Raw genomic sequence first — 23575 nt, 5'->3', positions numbered from 1 at the left:
CAAACAGTTTCTATTGATCATCTTCCCCCTGATAGTGTGTAACTGTGGGATGTGGTGTTTTTATGCTGGAGTTTGAGGTCAGTAAAATCGAAGCTTGTTGCATGGCCTTATTTGGTATCATAAGAAGAAAAAACTTGCTCTCTTGCTTTGTCACATGTTGTGTGTTGAAATGGTTTCTGGTGCTTAAAAACCAAAATCCCCCCCGCCATCCTGCCCATTTGTGTGCTCACACAGAAAATATTCTGTTTTTCTTTTATGGACGCTGCCATAGTTAAACAAGAGCATGTTATTATCCTCCGAGGTTCTGTTACACTGGATGGTTTCTACATGAAGACATCTGTTTGAGATGTCAAAAGTGACTTTGGACGTTTAAAGAAGCACTCTCTTGAGTCCTCGGGTTTCTGTAATAAACACCTTTAGTTGCGAAATTTTGCCTTCAATTTACCAGTTTGAACTCGACTGCACAAAACTGGGTTCAAATTTTAAAAAATTAATATATGTTAACAAATAAATTACATTTTTTATACTTGCCTTATACATTTAAATGCTTGAAAACACATCAGTTAAATTGCAGAGCTGCAGTTTAGCTACTGTTGGTACGAATAATCAAGATGGCAAGAAGTGGTGAAACTAACCACACCTTATACACTAAAGAACCCACTTTAATGGCAAATGTCACACAATCGTGGGTTTGAAACTCCGTCCAAAACCTCATCATATCACTGGAAATATAATCAATCTATTTAAAAAAAGGTGTCCTGTTGACAAAAATGAAAGAAGAAAAAAAGCATAGACTCTGTAAAATTGTGTCTCCTCAAAATATACTTTAATTCCACCTTATAAATGCACAATTTTTGTTCATGAGCTGTTTTGCCACAATGTAATAAGAACTTTATTAATTTCGAACTGAATAAATTAAGGCGTTAAGTCACGTTTCACATTTTAGTGCTCCACAGCTTAACAAATTATTTTCATACCAGATAATGACAGCACTGCAAAACGTCTCCATAGAGGCTTGTAGGCATCTAACAGGAGTCAGCCGGTCTCCTTAACTTCCACATTTTCCATATTTTGATCTGCTAGCAGACTTTATTCAAATTCCAGTGTGTTATCAATTCTTTTTCGCAGCTTTGAAGAGATGATGAGCTGAATTAGGTATGCTAGAACAGGAAAGCGACTGAAATATGCAGGAGCAGGAGACCCAACGCAGGAAAAAGAGAGACATTTTAGATGTAAATGGGGTGTGCATCAGTTAGAAAATCAACCAGAGCCTTGTTTTTCTGATGTACCTGGGTTGACTTTTGGATGTGGAGGTGAAGATTTATGACAGGGCGTGTTGGCATGAAAATGGAGAAGCGTTTCCTCCTAAAGCATTTCTGTTTGTCATTATAGCACTTATTTCCCTTGTAAACTTTGATAAGCTGTGCTACAGATCATTTGCTAACTTATGTTAATTTGTAAAGATATGCAAGCTCTAACAAAAATACATCGGTACTTCTACCTTTTTTAGTGCGCAGCTCCTTAGTACATAACTGTACATAAAATAATTTATAAAAGGAACAGTTTATGAAATCAAACATTTATGCATAGGTTTTGCTATCGTATTCTAGGTGTTACAAAAGAGGATCATGTTTGGACCGTGTTGTCAAACAGAAAAATAGAGTCCAACTGTTTACTTGTTAGAACATTTTCAGACACGGCACACGCGTGGCGCTGCTGTGACGTCATCCTAAAAGCTACCTTGTACCTTAGCAGAATTCTCTTAAAATCAATGCCATAACACCACAATGGTGAGAGACAGCAACTCCTTGAAATGTGGTCGGATGAATGCAGGCTCACCAAAACAACTTTTAGCGTGATACACATTGCTTCTCACTGGTTTCCTGAAAATCTATATCTCATAAACTCTTAGCAGCATACCTTCATACTCGTCTCCTCATCACTGCAGTTGTTAGCATCCTCTGAGTTAAAGCATACACTTCACGTCTCCTTGCCAGTACCCACCTTGCAGCGTGCCTCCTCCGTATCAATATTACAAGTAATCAAAATATAACGTTTTAATAAGTTAACTGTCCCGATAAGGATTGTAAAGCACAGCACGTTCATCTTTCTCTTGTTGTTGTAACCCGCCCACGTAGTTCCTGGTCAATGACTGACGAGATCTTTCGTTATGTGCTTTTGGTTACAAGCTTTGATCCGAATCAGAATGGTCCGCTTGATGTCAGTCAGAATACAGACCAAACGTAAGGTTCGGGACTTCATTTGGAGCAAAGGATTTTTCCTGACTGAATACACCCTTAGTCAAAACTTTGCCACATACCTTTAGTCTGCTGGTTAAGAAGTTGCATTTAGAACAATTAGAGATGTACAATTATTTGTTCAGTGGAAGTGGCTGACATCTGGGCAAGCAGTGTTATAGATTTAAAAAACGTTATTTATTCTGACTCTTGTAAACTGTAGTCAATGATAAATCTTGCAAGTTTTTCTGGTGTTTGTGGAGATTTTTCGTAAATTTGACATAAAGCCAGTGTCTCTTTTACTCTTGTTGAAGAGTATTTAAAGGTTATTCTGCTTCCCGTGTTATCATCTAATCTTTGAGTCCACTCTGAAACTATCATGAACTGCACATTCATGTTGCTGCAGCTAGTTGGAGAAAATTGAAACTTAAAGATGCACAATTATAGCAAAAGCGATCTGACAATACTTACACGAATCATTGGTTAAAATATTGAATCTATCCTGTTTGAAGTCAATAAATTAAAAACTTAATTTACAAAATAAAATAGTAGAAAATAATCTGAATAGGTCAATAAAATTATAATGAGTCCATCTTTCATTTGAATGCGTAAATCATGGATATGTCAATTTGAAAAGAATAGAAACGAGTGAAAAATAGGTGGCGATAAAGCAGGTTCATTGTGTTTTTGTAATGTTAAGAGGAACAGGAAGTGTTAACGTCTTGTTCCTGTAACCGTTAAGATATTTAATTTTACTGGGAAACTTGTGTCATATAAATGGTGTCATAAAATATTTCCTACCAAGATGAGCAAATCTCTTTATTTGGGAGAACAGCATGTGTCCCTTTCCATGTGTTTGACAGGCACTGGCTGAAGATGTTTGCTTTAGACATCGACATGCATGCTTGCAAGCATTCCCAGCAGCAGCGTTCCAGTCTAAGGGTCGATCTTGGACAGCTCAGCTCCTTGTTTGGCGAATTGCTTTGCTCACAGAAAGAGGCCAAAGTGATTTACAATCCTATTCAGGTGCAGACCAAGTACAACCCTGACCATAATTTAACTGAGAGGACGAAAAATGTTGGGCAGGAATAAGAGCCTTTTTTTTCCCTTCTCTGAATTCCAGTGAGATGGATGTGCTGCAAACTGGACAGAATACAACTCCAATACCAGAAGATCAGACTCCATCTGATTAAAATGAAAATCAAATATTTTCACAGGTGTTTTCCAAGCTCAACTGGTAAAAAAAAGTTGGGAGAGCATCTCATTCCTTTTTTTTCAAAGTTTTTTTAGTTATGTTTTTTGACAAAAACAAAGTGTACTCATAAGTGTACTCAGATAATAGTATTATTGTTTAATCAAATTTTCGATTTGGACAGCCTGTCTCTAAATTGTTTTCCAAAATCTTTTTTTTTAGTTTTTTTTTAGTTTGACCAAGAACAAAACTTCAATTCTTTGGAAATGAGAAATGAGTGAAATCACTAAAAAGTTGGAGCTAAAAATGACATTTATTTACCATCCATAAAAAAATTGATGTCTCAATAAATGTTCATACGTAACGTTCAAAAAATCCTAATTAAATCTGTGGCAGTGCTGGGTTCATTGTCAGGATAAGACTCTTGTGTGGTTGCTGTAAAGCATGGCAGAAAGAAGTGTTTTACTGCATAATGAGTTCATGGAGGTGGAGAATTGGTTGGGGTTTTCACTGGGGAGGCTGGCTAACTTCACCCCAAACCCAGACAAATGCATGTTCTCACAAGCAGACAATAAACAGCGAACACCTACGTCACCTCCATTCTTTTCTACAGGTGTTGTGTACAGGGGGCACAGGACCTTGGCACTGGTGTGAATGAGTAATCGTAAGCAAAGGCTGCATCGATGCAGTTCAATTAGCACCGTGTTTAGAACCACACACGTTTCCCTCATGTAATTCGGGTCACGCCGTGCATTCAGGTGCCGTCCTGGATCCGGTTACAGTATGACCGCAGCTTCTCGGGAATGCAGGAACTCAAACAGAAAGTAGACACTGAGCTCTGGGGGAGCGCCCAGATAAGGGCATCCCATTCCCACATAATGCAGTAATCCTGTTCACCGACTGGTATTTGTGTTACATGAAGGCGCTGTGCAAAGGTTCACGATTAAAGTTCGGTCCTTGTTTGAGTTGGGAATCAATTGAGATCAAGCTGTTTGTTCAGAATAGCTAATACAGCGTTCCCTCGCTGTATTGCAGTTCATCTTTCGTGGTCTCAGATTTTTTTCAGCGCTATTTTACATGCTTAAAAAAAATGTATTTTTTACAGTGCACTGTGATCTGCATACCAAATGGCTGGAGACCTTGTCAGTGAGTCTCCTCCGTTCCGTGTCTCTTGTACAAAATACGTTCAGTTAGTCAAATCTACATGAATCTTCAATCACGATCAGGTCTTTGTTTTCATTCTATAATCACAGACTCATTTGTCAATGAAGGTTTGAACTTTGAGAGTTTAAACAAGAGAGAAACATCTGAAACTGTTCATGTCTGAGAAAGGTTCACAAAGAGTGTAGTGAGGAGTTTAAAAACATCTGTAATTCTACTTTACAGTTTTCTCCTATTGCGGGTAATTTTTAGAACCTAATGAGGAAACGCTGTAGTCATTAACAGAAAAGCAATGATAGATATTTAATGGTGGCCCTTCTAATTTTTTGACCATTTATTTTGCTACTTTTCCAATGCCATGATCAGTACAACAGTTTACATCAAACATTGAATTTGTTGTTCATTCATATTGGCTAATAATGCAAAATAGTGGCACAAAACGGTTTAGTGGATTGATCTGGACTGAACTGTCTTAAATAGTTTATTTTATTTAGATATTTTTTCCCCTTTTTTATTGGTTTCTTATTAATAATTTGTGTTGTTTTAAATTAGGCCTGCACAATATACCGCAAATTTATTGTTATCGCAATATCAAGCAGTGCAATATCCATATCGCAAAAGCCAGCAAAAATCGCAATAAATGGTTACCTTAAATGTGCGAATACAATCCTATGGCAGCTTGAAGCATTTAACGAATCAAATAAATCCATTTATGCATTTGACCAATTGGATGGACCTTTTCCGATGTTGACCAATCAAATGAGCCCTTTTGTGTTAGATGTTTGCCTACGTCAACAAGGGTCATTTGGAGTATCATTTTTTTAAACTGTTGCAATGAGATGGTAATGATGTTTTTGGTTGTTTTGCTATTTGTTTATATATCGCAAATTATATCGTTATTGCAATATTGATCACTAATATCGCACATCGCAAGTTTTGCTCATATTGTGCAGCCCTATTTTAAATTGAATTGAAATCCATTGACTTTATGTTTTACTATACACCATAAAAAAACACATTATAAGACAGCAGCCATGTCCCTATCAGAATCACCAGCAGGGTGAGGACCAGCGACATGTCAAAGGTGGTTTAGGTTCAGACCTGCTGAAGGGCTGTGGGAAAACACAGCACCGACCTCCACATGCCCCATGATCCAATGACATCCTTGGTACACTAAGTCCCCCTTTCCCTACTGGGCTTAGACGGGAAGAAGAACTCACGCATCGGTTGTGTGTGATGCTCCTTCCTCTTAAGTCAGTGTTTACATTTCTGGGATGTGGCTGTGAAAGCTGCAGATGAAGCAGCGCGGGGCCTGAGAGAGGAACAGGTGTGAGTGTTTATGAGCCTTTTTCATGCCTTACTGAGGCGGAGTAAGCAGAGGTTCTTATGATGACAGAACTAAGATTTCAGTGGGGTGTTGTAACCAATTGTTATGAAGGCTTTGCACAATTCTGGTGTGAACTTGTTTTAAACCACTATGGATTTTTGTTTTTAAATCAGTCAGTGTCCTATCAGATGGTGTAATTCTTTGTGTAAAAACCAGACCCCAGAATGACGACCTCTCATGTATGTGTTTGTGTTTGGGGTTGACATGGAAAACTATAAAGCAGTGATAAACATTTTTTCAACTTTATGTATAAAAGTTTGAATGCAAAAGAGGAAAGTAACGTTAGAAAGATAAAGGTTCTTGTCATGTTTGAATTCTGTTTCCTGTTTTATTTTGAAAGGTTTACTTTTATGGCATGGTTTTGAGTTTTACCTCCCTGGTTCCAGTCTCTCCTGATCGTTGTCACCTGTGTCTTGTCAGACCTGTCTGTATTTCAGTCTTGTTTCTGCCTTCCTCTTGTGCTGGTCCATCAACGTCTCTTCCCTGACTCCCTTCTGCCATGTGTTCATGCTATGCCCACAGTTAGTTTTGGTTTTGTTTCCCTGCTCTGCAGCGCCTTTCGTTAAGAATAAACCCCTTGCTTTGGAACCGTGTGCCTCCCGTCTCTGCATTTGGGGTCCTTCACGCTCATCAGCCCTCCCAACCTGACAATAATGTGATAATCGATAAATATCGTCTCTAAATATCGTCTCTAAATCAAACTCTAAGAAAGAAGAACTATATTTCCCCATTTATTTTTTAACACAATGATAATAAACAACTTATTTCCTATTTGGTGTAATGAATAAGAGACTTTTGTGTAACATGGCTGAAATCAGCAATACTATGTCTTTGACAAACGATGACAATTTTCATTTGGAAATATCTGTAAAATTCGGTGTAAGCAATAGTGAACATGAACAGCAGTGCCAATATTTAGTACAAAATAGCTGTAAACAGGATAAAAAATGAATACCGGTAAGTCAAGTAGCTCCCAGGCACATTGGTATTAACTTTTGAAAAACAAAGCCATAGTCATTGCATTATTTAAAAAAATAGCTGTAAATGAGATAACTCTGTGAACAAATTATAGTGTCTTTGTTAAAAATAATTGACACCATTTAGTGCAAATGTGGTGTAAACAAAAATAAAATTCTCCCTGAAAAAGAAAAAAAATCAAGTAGCCAGAAACTTTCCTTTAAGTTATTAAAGACATAAACTGCTTTCAAAATCAATTACCAGTGATAAAATACACAAACTTAAAGCGCATCTAAAAGTAAACATCTTTGTGAACAAAACGTTTGGGGAAAAGCTGCATGTGATGTATGTTTATATGTTCATCAAGACGCCGCTCGTCTACCGCTGCTTTGAGAAGAAGGGGGGTCTAAGGGCAGGGATGCCTACAGGTATTTCAGCTTAGTCAGTTTAGTTCTGTTTAGTTAATAACCTATTGAATTATATGGCTTCATGTTCTTCATGATTTCATGTTTATTAAAAAGCCCATTGAGACAACTATTGTTGTGATTAATGGGCTATATAAATAAAATTGAATTGAAGTGGGATTCGTGCATTGCTCAGGTTTGTAGGACACACTACTTAATTTCCCAGTCTTTATTAATAAAGTGCACCGTGAACGTCACGTAGGACTGTGGCCCTGGAGGTCCGGCTGTCACACGTGAGCCCCACTCTTTCTGTTATCTCCAGCGCTATCTCAACCATAGCTCTGGTCTGGGCGTACAGTGCAGGGATACTGTGATGTAGAAAATACGATGGGTGGGCCACAAGCTCCTTCCTCTGCTTCATTCTGATCAATTTGCAGACAACTAGATCCATGTAAGTCTTCCTTTTCCTCGTCTGAGCTGGCATCTGATTCAAAACTGTACAGCTGGATAGCTTGGATAGTGCTTGCTATTGTTTTTGCACGGTTAATGTTAGGTTGGAGGTGTGAAGGGCTGTAAACTAGCAAGAGCGCATGGAAACAGCTGGAAAATGGGAAGTGGAGGGGGATCCTGGCCACAACCCAGAGGTGAATTTCTAATGAACTACTGCCAATCTGCAGAAATTATGTTCTCTAAGCTAAAAATTGCATTATCATAATAAAAAAAGACCACTAGGAGCACTTTTTTAAAAGATGGGATTTTAAAGATAATAATTGTTGTGGACAAGTGCACCCCCACCAACTGTTTTTACTAAAACATGCAGTCAAAAAACAGCTCGAACTATACATGTTTAACTTTTGTTAACCAAGAAATACTCATAGGTAAACTGCAGACTGAAAGGCAAAATCAAAAAAAGGAGTATAATACATAACATTCTACCTTATTATTATTATGTAATAGATCTAAAATATAACCTTTTCTAGAGAATAAAAAATAGCCTTCTGTTAGTGAATTAATCTGGCTTTAAGTGAACCATCAGAGCATCCATGCAGTTTGTGTTTCTTCCCATTAGAAGGCACTGCAGCACAGGACTGTCAAGGATGTCCAGTCCCGGTGCCCTCAACACAGAGGGCACATATAGACCAGAATTTACTTCAAAATAAACTTTTCAAGACATATTAGTCTATTCATTATAGATACTCCCTAAAAATGTCAATCTTAAATCCACTTTAAAACATATTTTGTTGGTAGGATGGGTCAATTTTTGTGATTTAAGACACATAATTGCCTCAGTTTACAATAAAATGATGTGATTGTTTTTCTCTGAATGTTTTCATTTCACAGCTCAGATTACCGTGAATCATGTCTCTTAGAAAAGTCATCCACTGCCTTTCCCTCTTTCTGTCCATGTCACACACCCTCACACACCCAAAGTGGTAATTTTAACCACTCTTCTGTCCACACTGAGCTGGCTGGGCTGGGCTTAATGGGCTATGTCTCAAGCTCCAAAGATGTAGAACTGTATATTTAGCTCAAAGCTGTTTCCCTGAGAGGCTCCTGACTGTGTTTCTCCCTGCCATTCATGGGAGGAAACCTCCAGCTTGCTACCTACTCTTTTTCTTAAAAGAGTGGGCTATAATTTGGTAAAATGGTCAAATTGGTCTCTGTTCATGTGAAAGTGTCGGTGAGGAATAATAGCTGTGGGTGAGAGTTATGTTGGGATGTGATGTCCTGGCAGAAGAAGGTGGGCACATGGCAGTCACTTGCATCATCGCTGTGCTTTAGTTTGACAGATCAACAACAACAGGCACACTACTGCTAATTACAGAGTATGTGGCAAAACAGAGCATTGTATTGTTGGATTGATGTGTTGTCATAGAAGGTATCAAGGAAACTGTAAACTTTTTGTTTTTGCTTGGCTTTGCTCTCAGATTTAATCAAACTTTACCATCAGTGCAAGATGGAAATGCTGCTGACGTGCCTAAAAGTATCTGGATCCTAAGTCATGGTATTAAGTGATGGTATTAAGTAGGGGTGTAACAGTACACATAGTTGGACCAAACCGTTTCGGTACGGCAATTTCGGTTCGGATCACTTTTGCACTTTTTTCCCGTTTTCTTTTTTGTTTGTTTATCCCCCCCCCCCCCCCCCCCAAATAAAATAAAAACGGTTTCCTCTAAAAGAACGGAGACTGGTTCTTTTATTAACCCGCTCTGGAGGCTCTGAGGGTCCGATCAGGGAAGTAAACCTAGAAGGAAGATCCGCCTTCGGCGGAGAGGATCTCCCCTGCGTTTTCCAAACACAGTCAGAAACCTCATTGCAGGAGCTATTGGGTAAAGCAGAACAGCATTTAGGTGACGAAGGTGACAGTGAGCATGTCAACAGCCCCAGCTCTATTGAAGGGGTCGGGAACCCATGGCTCTTTCATCTTTCATAACCTATGATCAAGTTTAACGGATGAAAGTCTCAGTGCCTGCATGGAGCTTAAACTCACCGCATGTCAACCAGACAAGACCATCAGCAGAACCATGCAGCACCAGAAGTCGTATTAATGCTAAAAAATACTCAGCATTTATCAGCAACAGCACAACAATGTTATTGAAAATAATCCACAGACTTATTGTACTTCAAAGGTGTTGAAATTACATAAAATGCACACATTCACTTGTATTTTTAGTTTTAAACATATTGCAGCGGACTGAGTTGGACTGGGTGGGTGTTGGGTTGCGTTCTAAATTTCGGAGTTCAGTGAACGCATCAAGCAGAGATGCTGATTGGCCCTCAGTTCTGTCGCTCAGCCTGTTGTTGGGTAGTTTGGACCAATGGGGTTTAGCTATGGGCCAAATAGGAGAAATAGGAGGGCTGTTACGGCAGTGAGGGAATAAAAAGTTGGGGAAAGCGCTCTCAGCGGGACAGATTTAGGAGTCGCTGAACAAGTTGGACCGCATTGGTTACAGTCTACAGTAACCAGAAAAAGAACCTTAAAAGAGGTTAAGTCTCCGTGCCTCAGTGTGGGAAAGGTACGCTAAAATATTGTATGGCTCTCACAAAATTACATTTAAAGATATGTGTTGTTCATGGCTCTCTCAGCCAAAAAGTTCCCGACCCTTGCTATTGTGTGGGACACTTTGGATTTGTTTGGATGAAAGGAAAAGACAATTGGATAAGTCGAAAACTGTGTTTCAACATTTTATTGTTACACGAAGATAGTGTATGCCACAGATAACTCATCTAATCTGTTGACGCACTTAAAACAGCATCACTCAACTGTAAAAATTGGGTCTACAAGAAAAAAAAGGGCAAGTTAAATTTTTTTTTTTTTCCGGCCAGTGTTAAGTATCAAAGGTTTTTGGTTCCTGGCAGTTAATAGTTGTATTATTTAATATAGCAGATCACCTACATAGGTTAATTTTATTATTGCTATATAAAACCAATAAATGCATTTTGCAAGAATTTTTTTCTGCCTTTTTTGTACCGAAAATGTATCGAAGGGAGCCCTATGAAATTCTGAACCAAACCGAATTGATATTTTAGTGTATCGTTACACCCCTAGTAATAAGCAAATCGAGTAGAATCAAACTTATCAATCTTCAAAATGTTTCCATGCTGAGTATTTAAAACCTTTTTCTTTCACTGTAAGCATAGACCACTATATGGAAATGATGATTAAGATCTTTTTGCTTCTATTTTATTGTTTAAATGTATCAATGATTCATTCAGAATGGATCTAAAATACAAAAATAAATATTATTCATTTGTCAAGAGATATAAAAAGAAAGAAAGAAGAAATTAAAGCCTACAACACAAACTTTTTTTTTCTAAGTTGAATTAAATCCTGAGAAACAATTGCTTGAAAAAACAGTAGAGAAAAAAATGAAAGAAAAGACTAAAAATATTGTGTGACATCTATATATCTATATATATCTATATATAGATATATAGATATATATATCTATATATATATATATAGATATATATACCTTTATCTTCTTTTTAAAAAAAAAATATGGCTAAATTCTTTTAAATCTGTTTTCTTTTCTTTTGAAATCAAAAGCAAATACAAGTCTTTCTCCCAATATGAGTCACACATCAACATTATAATGTAAAATTATAAAAGACCATTGCAAAAAACAGAGAAAGTTCAGCACTGTCCAAAAGTTTATTTGAGGAATAAACAAAAAAACTCAAGCAAACGTTCAGTCATTTTAAGCGAGAGAGATGAACAAGAACCCTGTTCTCTTAGTTTTGAAACAGGAAGTGGCTACTTTTTTCTGTCAAAGTAAAATTATAATCCCCTTTTTTTGCCTGTTATTGTTAATGTTATTTCTTTGCCATGCCTCCAGCATAGCAACAGCCTATCTTTAGCTTCTCTCATGAGAACATTAAGGCCAACACGAAGCTCAGCTGACCTGGCTTAAGACAACAACACGCCTCCAAGCCAGAGATGAGTCAGGATGTCAGAAAACCAAGCTATCGATGTTAATAACAGTAAACCATTTAGAGAACAAAAAAAAAGCTTTTATTTAAAAGCTTTGGTGGGTGCTGCATAGTAGTTGTTTTTTTTTTCAGTTGCTTCGGTTGCATCAAGAATGTTTAGCTAATTCTTTGAAAAAAGTAAGTTGCATGGGGGTCTAATGTCTGGATGTGTGCTTCTGGGTATAGTACGTTCAAACATAACTAGACTGGGTTATTTACCGAAAAAAAAAGTGTTTCGGCTGTAAATTATTTTCTTTTTGTTTTAGTTTTGTAAGCTTTATTTTATCAAATAAAAGACTTGATCAACTTTTTATGGGTTTAATGTTCAAATTATTCATGATAAAGCGTATCAGAAGATTGAAAGTTTGGAAAATCGTGGAAAAATAGTTATTCAAAGGTGGAGAATGTGATCCTTACTCCATCAATTGTCCCCTCTTGTTTTCAATTTCTATCAGCCACACAAATATTTCCTGTAGTCAAATCACAAGAAAAGTAAACACTCTATATCCCATTTGGATTACTCCCCACCCTGTCAACACTGCAAGCTCATCCATTCCATTTATCAGTGATCTCCCATTCTCAGTCTACTGAACTGTTTATAACTATCTTCACCCCTTACCACTAGTTAGTTTCTGCCCTACATCCTAGACACCCTGCTGATCTTATCTTGACTCTAAGGTTTTATTTTAAGTATTAGTTGTTCTTTGTAAAGATAAGCCAACCATTTCAACATGTTAACAAATACTTTCTCATTCTTTTTCAAATATTTATGATAGAAGCTAGAGCCCTGCGCGGGACTATTTTCTTCATCCCGTTCCCGCCCGTGCCCGCTAAATATCTGACCAATCCCGCCCGCTCCCGCAACGTATGCATTACACTCCCGCCCGCACCCACAATATGTATGTCCACTCCCGCCCCCACCCGCAAAACTCATAGAATTTAGTCCCGCACAGTAATAGAGATGCATTGATTTTGTATCGTCTCCCGTCCCGCAGGAAAAAAACACGTATTTGTATTGATTTTATTAAAGAGATTCGTGTTCCTCCTCCAGCCTCATCTTTTCATGCATTCCTCTTTTGTGTAATGCGCAACTTAAATATTAAATATATTTTCCCAAATCCTATTCGGTTAAAAGTGTGCATGTGTGCGCACGCAGACAGACGGCCTGAAGCGCGCTCTTAGTAAAAGGCGGGGCAGGGCGTTGCACACCCCCAACAACAGGTTAGATGACAGTGGCCATTGGGCGTGTCTACCTGGTGCCTTCACAGAGCTTCAGTACATAAGAATCCAACAGCCGCACAGCCTAACGAAGTCTGCTATTATATATTCATGAGATATTCATGGCAGCACTGATGCCGCGGGTTTTTTTTTTTTGCCGCCCGCTCCCGCCCGCAGGACAATTCAAACCGCCCAATCCCGCGAGATTTGGGTTGGGTCCCGCCGGGTCCCAATGCAGCCCTCTAATAGAAAGATCAAAATTAAGACCCCTTTCATCAGCATATCATCAAATACTATGAAAAGGATTCTAGATTATATGATTTAAGAGGAAAACTGTAGGAAAAGAAGCCAACTCTTTCTCTCCACAAGAGGAACCAACAAGACTTTTTTTATTTGCAATAGACTGACTGTCTTAAGATCTCTGCAGTTGCTGCAGTGCACACAGCTAGAGAACGGCGCTGCATGACAGAAATTGTACATGCTTAGAATGTATTATTGTAAGAACTGGTTGTGTCTTAGCATGTTTTTCTGGGAAGTCACAAAATAGGCTGTGTTTGTGTGAAAGTGCTTGTGGCTGCAAACTCTGGCCTGGAAGCAAATCCGCAGTCTGCATTTAGAGCCTCAAACACCAGTTTCTTGTTTCCTTTTTCCCTCACTACCAGATACAGCACTGGTCTGCAGCAGGTAGTGTTTTTTGGACTAGCAGAATGGCATTTCTGTGGTGAAGCAGCAGTTTGGAGTGGAGTTGGAGTGATTCGAGGATTTCTTGCAGCCACCCTGGTCGGTGGTTTAGTCTGGGCATTTAGAGGCCTTATTCTCAGGCCTGTAGGGTCAGACTATAATTTATCCTTTTGCCTTTTCTGTTTATACTTTAGCAGAGTTATCTAGAGAAGCAGACCATGGTGTCACAGCCCAGAGCTTCAGCAGTCATAGCTGAGCAGAGTTCTCTAAGAGTTTGCCAGAGGACTTCATTAATGATGGGCTTTTCTACACTTGGTGTGCTTTTTACTAGAACTTGCATGCATTTGCATAGAGTTTGGCGTTGTGTAGTGGTTAGCACTCTTGCCTCACAGCAAGAACGCCTTGTTCAAATTTCTACTGGGTCATTTCTGTGTAGAGTTTGTATGTTTTCCCCATGCATGTGTAGATGTTACTCCATCTCCCTCTCACAGTCTAAAATTATGTTTCATAGGTTAATTGTTGTCTCTAAGATGGTCTCTTGATGTGTTGGTGTGTATGTGTCTGTTTTTGTGTGACCCTGAGATGGATTGACAAGCTGTCCAGAGGGTAGGCTCCAGCAGCCACATGACCCTGAACAGGAATAAGCGGGTATACAATGGATGAATAGATTCTCAGAGTGTACTGTAGAGTTTCAGTGAAAACACAGGAGAATCAACGTTGGTTGATTGAAGAATACTTCTGAATGTACTCCAGGCGTTGTATGTTGAAGACATGTTCAGGAGTTCTCCAGCACCTCTTTAAGCTGAGTCTAAGTCTGAGGGCCATTGGTTAGAAAACATCCTACATGGTCCAACTGGCCATAAAAGGTCATCTACTGCACTGCAAGATTATAGGCCTATGGCACTGACCATTCACATTGTTCATATCATGAAAGACTTGTCCTGGAATACCACAGAGTACTGGTGTGCCCATCGCAAGAACCATTGTGCTTTCCATATCAGCTCCCTGTTGGGGTGTATTATGTGATCATCTACCTGCTGCAAACCCAAGAACTCAATTTGCATCATTTTTTATTTTTACTCGCCAGCCCCTTTATCACCATCCTGCCCAGCCTGCAGGAGCTAAAGGTGGAGAACATATGAGTGTGTGCTCCACCTGTTCTTTGGGTTGATCTGACTCTTAGACATCCGTTTGTGAGACTTCAAAACTATGCGTCTGATTGTCTCATGAGTAACATCAGGGCACTTCGAGGGAAAAGTGCTGTCACCATCCCCTCTTCTTCTAATTCCAGAAACACATTCGATTTTAGATATTGGACTGAGTTGTATCATTTTGTCTTTGCCGTGCCTTTACATACCCTAAAACAACCATGTTTTAGGGTATGTAAAGGCACGGTTCATGGTGGTACAGGGACCTGATTCACTGTTTTGAGAAGTGGTGGTGCGAACCACCCGCCGCTGAATGTTTGGAAGTCAAGGGAGGTGGTTTTCCACTTTAACGCTTACTTTTACTGTTCTGAATGGAGTGGGTGATACTGAGCATTATTCCTCTCGTGTATATGTCTCTACAGCGTACCGAGCGTGAATGAAATAAAATTCCGCTAAAAGCTTGAGAGTACACAATCTTGTTTTCAAGTAGTAAAACACGTCATTTTTGGGATGCCTTATTGACATTTCTTACATATTCTCAGAAAGTATGTTAGTGTAAATCACCTTGACATTGGCCTATCTCACACACGTTCACACTGCGACGGCTGGATATGCTCCTGACATGGCTCATGCACTTTACATCACATTCTTGCTTGTCTGCATGATATACATTTTTGTTTTGTTTGTTTACAAGGCATATTCATCCAGCCATTTGTTGTTAATATTTATTTTTTCCTTCCCACTTCGTCAAGCTCTGTCATGTCCTTGTTTGATCTTCCTCTAAGTCTCCCTCTTCTCTGTCCATAGCTGTATATGGCAGTAAAAAAGGAGGTCAAAGACTAGACCCTCTGGTCTTGGCTAATGGAAGCAGACTTCTCTCTTTGTGTAAATATTTGCAACAAGGGAATATAGATAATCCCACGCATCCAAGGTGGAGCCCTGCTCTGCTCTGAGCCACATTAGGGAAAAGAATGGAGCTGAGAATAGTTTTACAAGAAATTAAGGGATGCTGCAGCATACAGAATTATAAAGACACATTATTAAGACATAAAGTGTGTTTAGATATTGATTATTCTGTTTATTATTGTGTTTTTGTATTTTTCAGGCACCAAGCAGCGACCTCTCTCTGAAACATGCTGACACTATGGTGAGTTTCTTTCAATTTACTTTTTTCACCATTTATTGTCACCTAAATCTAAATTTTTCCTCTATTTTCATAATTGTATTAAAAGCTTAAAATGTTGTGCAGGCCACCTGCAGGCACAGGTTTGCTCATTTTTTGCCTGCAAACAGCCGGTATACACCCATAAGGGCAGTTGTGACAAAGATATAAGCACCTTTATTTCTTCAGTTTGCCACATTTACTTCTGCACTACATCTCTGACCTTTTTTTGATTTGCCCTTTTTAGGTTACTCAAAATTCATAGCAGTTCCATCTCTTTGTTTTGCACTTAACAGTCCGTTCGCATTCACACTGTAGTGAATTACACTAGGATTCAGTTGCCACTTAACCTGGTAAAGCCTGCTTTTTGAGTCCGCAGATGAGTTAGAGTGTTTTTTAACCTACCAAGCAGGCTATCCAAAGAACCTGGTTCAGACGACTTCGTTAATTTAAAAGCTTTATAATAAAAAAGTATTTTTGAGCATGCTCCATTACCAAGACTTGAAGGTGTCTGGTTTTGTTTTGACAGACAAAGGGGGTTCCTCAAACAGCTCGTAATGAGTTCAAACCAACTCTGTCCAATTTAGCTAAATCCTCTGAGTATCTTTTCTTTATTGTAGGTTTTGGTCATACACACTCAAGCAGGAGAGTACCGGTACATAATTGTTGTGGCTCACTGGGAACCACTTGTGTACGACAACTTCCTGTGAGCTGATTTTGTCTGGGAAAGGAAGTATACATAACCATTTTAGAGTCACTACTAAAAGCCAAGAACCGACTTTTCTCAAAAGAACCAAAAATACACCAGTATGTATTTGTGTGTTCATTTGTGGTTGCTTTTATTGGCTTTTCTCTTGTTCTGTTTCATAGTGGCAGAACCCTTTTGACTTCCAACATGATGGTGTTTAGCTCGGCTTCTGATTTTTGTGTGTGTCATATTTTGTTCAAGTATAAATAGACACTGCCTGTGACTCTAGAATAATCACATGTTTGTACTGTAAGTGTGCGTAAAACCCTGAATGTTTAAGTGTGTGTCCATGTACGAGTGGAGTTGTTGAATCTTGGGTGATGCTCATTTGCTTTGCGGTTACTCTGGGATGTCAGGCAGAGGTTTTAGCCTGCCTTATCACCCCAGAGCACAGAAGCGATCATCTTGTGACTGCACGAGCTTCCTGCACTCTGCAGCATCAGTCCACATTTTTCCATTCACTTTCACAATCCCTCTGTACTTGACGCTCGTTTCCTGAAAGATATACAGCGGAATGTTTCGAAAAATTACAGGAAGCATGTCAAAAAAAAAAAAACTTTCAGTTGATCTGTCAAAGAAAACGATTCAATCAGATAAAACGTGAGCGCTCTTACTGAATGTGCTCAGTCTGTCGTTCCCACATGTTTGTCTGAAGAGAGCAGTCGCATCTTAGATGTGTGCACAGATGAGAAAAAAAAGGGAGGGAAAATGAGGTTGAATATCAGGGGGGGAGATAAACTGATGGAAAGCAGAGTGGGAGGGAAGGCGGGGGGGTAGAAGGCAGGAGAAAGCTGGGTCTTATCCAGAGGGACGAGGAGAGGAGTGCCGTGAAGGAGCCTGCTCTGAGCTGCAGTGGCCCGCTGCAACCAGCTGCTCAAAATAGAGCCCTTGTTGTTGTTTTTTTTTCTTTTCTACTCCTCCACTGTCAGGGGAAAGGGAGAGGTTCACTGAGAAGTTTTCACTGCCGCATACAAAGTGGCGAGACTCAGCAAGAACTCTCCAGAGATGAACCGAGGAGGGTCTTTAAGGAGGCGGCTGTCCTCCCTGAGGGGGGCATGGCGATGGAGTACAGGGTACCTTTTCAGGAAGGTAGGGGAGAACTGAATGGATGGATGAATGGGTGGGTTTGGTGAATTTCCAGTACCCTTCCTTCTCCGTGTTCACGTTTTGGATCTGTTTATTCTCCTTGGCATAAAACTTTTCCTCCTCTTCAGATTTTCACCAACCCCCAACGTCTTTTTTGCCCCCCCCCCATTCACTCTCTTGCTCTTTCTCAGATGGTTAATTTGTATGGCCTGCTAGTAAAGTCAACCTCCCCAGATGGTTTTCATCTTGAAACAAGGCCTGCAGGACCCCCCACTTTTGGGCCCAACTCTTTCTGTGTCCTATTCCTCAAATTCAAGGCTTTAGGATGCACACTGGGTGACTTTCATTTTGCTGGAGTGGGAGACTCAAATGAAGACAACAATGTTACATTCATGGCTACTGATCTGTTCTGGCTTAACTGCATCTTGTTTGTTAGGTTACTAAAAATAAAAAAGGAACGAAGCGAGGATTGGCTCAAGGTAATCTGGAAAATGCTTCCCTTTCACAGGAACATCAGTTGCCACTTCCAGTTGGAAACAACAGCTTTAAAACAGTGAAACTGCTGTCTTTTAACTGACCATGGCTTAATTGCAGTGCTTTTGTTTACCCAGATGTTTGCACTTTACTCTTGTGGCTCATAACATCCACTTGCACACCATCTCAGACTAATTTGAAACCAAACGTAGCAGTAGTCTTTGAAATGACAGCTTCTAAAGCTTGACTGAAACATCTAATTAAGACTTCTTTGTTTGTCTGTGACACCATGAATTGTGTTGGGGTTCGTTTCTTTGGTCATTCAGCTCAAACTTTGGATGATGGTTGGATCCCACTGGATGAGTTTGTTTTTTTCTGCCACTGAGGAACAAACAAATCCCACAACTATGACCCTCAACCATTTTCTTTTTGGTCGTTTCTTGCTTGTTAATCTTTGTCTGTTTTTTGATAAATCACTTCACATCACAGCTTCTTTCTACACGATGAAACAATTAGACCACAGTGCAGACAAAGAAGGGGGGATTTGCTTCGGCAACTAAAGTCGGTGTGAAAGTCTTATGTAAACTCTGGGGAACTGAGCCAACGGTTAAAGCATTTTTTTTTATTTTTTTAAACTGGCAATATGTAAAAGTACAATATGCCTTTGTACTTTGACCTCGTGAGTGATGAAGAGCATCCATGCAGTTCTTCTGAAATCTCAGTAGCTAAAATACATGTTTGTGTTATCTACAAGAATCTCAAGAAAGCTCTTTGCTCAAAAGCACCAAAACTGAGAAAGAACAAATGTATTTTCTATTTATGACAATTGAGGGAATTGTTTTATTGTTTCTTTTTCAAATCAGTTGTTTCAATTTCATTAAAGGTTGAATTTGTGCCATAGAGGCGTGTTTGTTTTGGTTGGCATGTGGGTGGAGCCATGGGTGGACACAAATAAACTCCGTCTTTATGTTGTCCCATCCAACTGCTCATTATTTAGAAGGACTGTTGTCGAGGTAAAGGAAACTTTAAGCTTTCCAAAACAGATGGACGTTTATCTTTGTTGTAAAACACAAACGGCATTGTAACATAGTCATCCAAATCCTTCAAATAGATTTTTGTGTTGATAGAATTTAGTTTTGTGGATAAAAGAGAAACTATGTTTATTAAAACCAGATTGGATCATTTGCACGCTTATTTGTTAGTTTGAGGTTAAGTTTAATTTGTTAGTAAACTACTGTTTACTAAGTGAAGTTTATTTTATTCTTTTGAGATGGACAACAGATGAAATGTGTTTTTAACAGTTTGGTCATTTTGCCTTTTTTTGATCCTTCAGAAATATGAGGTTCCATTTGTGCCAAAAATATCAAAATGTGTTTTTGCGTCCACTGTTATGTCTTTGGTCCATTGTCTATGTCTATTGATCGTGTTTTTGCGTCCACTGTCTATGCTTTGGGCTCATTGTCTATGTCTATTGAACGAGTTCATTTTACATTGGTTCATGTCTATGTACTACTAAGCAATATCTGCTGCATGTCCATGATTCTTTGATTATTACTTTGTATTTACTTTGTGATGTATATGCTTGCTCTATGCTTAAACTTTGCATTTATCTTTGTCATTGTCATTATCCCATGTCGTCTAACTACGGCGTCAGGAAAGTCCTTAGCAACAGTTGCTAGTGTCGTTTGCTACTTCGTCTCACCATGTCGTGTCCTTAGATCTTGTTGTATTTCAAATTTTGCAAAAGTTGTCAGAGAAGTACTTTGTACGGTCGGTAAATAGTTTAATCACGGAACGAATCACGTTTAAAAAAACAAAACTTTATTGATATTCCTGCAAACGCGCACTGGCAGAATTGGGGGGGGGGGGGGGGGGGTTGCATGCGTGCAACAGTTTCGCGCTCCCGTTTAAAGTTATTTAGTTTTAAGTTATTTAGAATATGGCTTCAATTCAATCTGGTGATGAAATTATTATTTAACAGTCTTTTGAAAAGTAACTGATTTTTATTCAACATGTTACATAACAGATTGAAAAGAAAAGATCAAAATCCATTCAAAGACTTTGGGCCGTCTGCTCCTCGTTTATCCACCCGATTTGTGACAGCATGTTTGATAAGGATCAGCTATTTTTAAAAAGACTTAAATAGTAGTTTCATCTCCAGATTTAATTGAAGCTAGACTCTAAATAACTTTAAAAAATTGGCAAGAGAGTCGCTTCGGGAACGTGAAAGCGTTGTACGCATGCGTGCCCCCCTCCCCCTCTTTCTGGCAATGCGCTTTTGAGGGAATGTCAATAAAGTTCATCTTAAAAAAGTATTTGTCATGGTTAACCCTAGCGCCGGTTTCTTTTTTCATTCCGTGGTAGTACAGGAAACAATTTACCGGCAGTACAAACGACTTTTCTGACTACTTTGGCAAAATTTGAAAAACGGCAAGATCTATGATCTAACGACAAGACACGGGGAAACGTCGTAGCTAACGACAGTAGCAAACGTCGTAGCTAACGACAGTAGCAACGGTTGCTAAGGAGACGACAGGGCGTATAACAAAGACAATGCAAAGTTTTACACATAACGCATGAACCAATGTTCAATTAACTCGGTCAGAAGACATAGACAATGGATCAAAGACATAGACAGTGGACACAAAAACAGATTTTTGGCACAAACGGAACATCATACAGAAATGACTTCGAGATAAAAAACAAACAAACATTTGGATATGTTTGGGCCCATGTGTGTTTGGCACACCTATCAACACTAAAGAGTTGCTATAATTTGCTTATATTTGTGTTTTCATATAGTGAAGTATTTTTAATGCACTGGCAACCTGCCTGTGCTGTACCTTGGTTTTTACCAAATATGGTTGGGATGAGCTCCAGCAACCCATGTGACCTCAATTTAAACAAAGGACATTAATGGTAAATGGATGAGTTTGGTTTCCAGCTATTTTTTATTTATTTATTGTGGCTCAACATACAGTTTCTTGCCAGCTGAGTTCTGCGTTGCTGTCCTGCCTGGTTGTTTGATTCCTGCAGGTAGATGCTGCAATTCATCAGCAGATCTGTAAATGTAGCATTAATGAGATGTGGTGCTGTTTTACTTCATGACTGTTTAGTTTGTGGTCAAGTCAACAAACCATTTTTCCGGTACATTAAATATGTGTAAATGGTCCCGCTCTGGAGCCCTGATCGAGATGCTTGAACTCAAACTTGTTTATTGCTTTGGAGCTACATCTGCATCTCTTTCTTGTGTGTGTCATTAAACAGCTCTCTCCTGTTACTTTTCACATGCCTTGAAAGGAGTTTATCCAAAGAAGGCTCAAAAGTTCCTCCAGAGAACACAGTGCTGTGGCCAACTGCTTAGCCAACCAGTCTGATCTAATGAGTGATGATGGATGGTACCTCCATCTCCTCAGGTCCCATGTGACCCAAGCTTCACAGGAAAGGGAACACGCCTCCTTTCTAACTGGTTTTAGGGTGAAAAAAGATGATTGCATAGAAAAAGTCAAATATGTTTAGCAGTTAAATTTCTGTAACTTCTTCTCACCTTGACTAAATGAAAGAGCCATGATTAGCTGTTCTCATGTTGTAGTATTCATCTTCACAGATTGTACACTGTACTTAATGTGTGGTTTGTTGCTGTCTTACATTAATAAATAAATAAATAAATAAATAAATAAATACAAACAGCATGTTAAAAAAATTTGGGATATTGCTGCAGCAAATGGACCTACACTAGAATGAAATAAACCTAAATCTGTTCAGACTGAGTGAGGCTAAACTGTTGTTTTATGCTTGGATTAATTTTTTTGTTTTTTTATATTTAAAGGGTTGGACCAAAACATTTTCTGCTTAAAAAGTTGACTCTTTGAATCAACATAGAATTAATCTTGTTTTTGGTTTCACACCAAAAACTTGAAGCCAAAAATAAAGCGATATAATTTTTTACTAGAATTTCAATACATTAATCAAGAGCCAAAATAAACAATTACACTTATACACATTAACATAAAATATCCAGAAGGCTTAAATTATTCGTTTTATTATGGTTAACCATAAATGTCACAACTAGTAATCAGAAAGAGCTTGTTCCATTAACTTTTATATCTATAACCTCTGGATCTTGATCAGCTGAGAAAAAAATTATGTCTGATAAAGAATTAGCAAATATTTGAACCAAATATTTTCCTGTTTTTTTCAGGGTTCAACAAAATCTTCAAAGAGCATGGAGTCTCGACGTAGACCATCAAGGTAACATCTTAGATACCATTTCCTGTCATTCTCACCTCTTTATCTCCCATTTCCTTCTCTTTCCCCTGTGCTGCCTGTTTTTCTTTTCTTACATCTTGCTCATTTCCCACAAAAAATACCTTAATTCATTTATTTTCTAAACTCTATTTTGTGTTAGGCCTAAATCTCTTGTGTATTTGCCAGTAGATTAATTGTGAGGAAGATGATACAAATATTGATGTCAGCTTTAAACATCCTCAATCATGCTCTCCATACACAAAGAATTTGAGAATGATAATTGTAAGTGCAACATGATATTGGAGTATTTTACCAGGGGACACAACAAAGCTATGTGCCCGTCAGTTGAACTGGGCCTCTCACTATTTTGTTGGACAAAAAGATACTTGGTGTCAAGCTCCTTCCCCTCGGTCCCTAATGGGTCACAGATGTTATCAGTTGTGTAATCAGTGTGTTAAGGTTGACACAACAGTGGCTTGTGTTGATTCGCTCAGCCCAGACTCAATGACACTTCACCTTTTGAATTTGTGGTGTAGAAAATAATAGTTCAGCCACTTACAGACCCTCCCTTTTTAGTACAGCAAGAATTCTAATCTATAGAACCAAAACAATGACATATTGACCTAAAAAAGCAAAACCCACGGGTATTTTTAACCCTGCATTGGTCCCTGGTCCCTCAGACTCATATCAGGCCGGAACCACACATTTTATGCTAATAAATTAAATTGCTATAATGGCTACAATGACTGTTTAAAAAAAAAGCAAATCTTTAGTCTTAAGTACAGGCTGCTAAAAAGAAAGAAAACTTAGTTTGCAAAATAAATCCCAACTTAAATACAAAAAATGACTGGGAATTAGTGCATGAGGAAAACTTGCAATGCTCAAAATTAATGATCAATATTGCAATGACAATATAACTTCTAATATATGAACAAATAATATATCATTTTCATTCTACTGCCACAGTTTTATTCAATTAAAAGTCAACATAAATTATAC

At 38.7% G+C, this 23575-nt stretch overlaps 1 protein-coding gene across 16 annotated transcripts in view; it reads left to right on the top strand.

Annotated features, from left to right (window-relative positions):
- Window positions 1-23575, top strand: part of LOC101155555 (tensin-1) — a 172530-nt gene that overhangs the window by 106184 nt on the left and 42771 nt on the right. For 15 of the 16 annotated variants that reach the window (XR_002292726.2, XM_020712927.2, XM_020712931.2 and 12 more), the window contains 2 exons: window positions 15964-16005; window positions 22530-22579. Coding sequence is in view for 15 of the 16 variants with exons in the window: in XM_020712927.2 (XP_020568586.1) it covers window positions 15964-16005; window positions 22530-22579 (92 nt within the window). In the remaining variant the exon portion in view is untranslated. Of the gene's footprint in view, window positions 1-15963; window positions 16006-17588; window positions 17858-22529; window positions 22580-23575 lie in introns of those variants that run through there. The other variant, XM_020712935.2, reaches the window with a different exon arrangement.

Source organism: Oryzias latipes, chromosome 21 (genome assembly GCF_002234675.1).
Source record: "Oryzias latipes chromosome 21, ASM223467v1".
NCBI classification, from domain to species: domain Eukaryota; kingdom Metazoa; phylum Chordata; class Actinopteri; order Beloniformes; family Adrianichthyidae; genus Oryzias; species Oryzias latipes.
The sequence above is the reverse complement of the archived record's forward strand: the minus strand, read 5'-3'. Positions and strand labels throughout refer to the sequence as shown.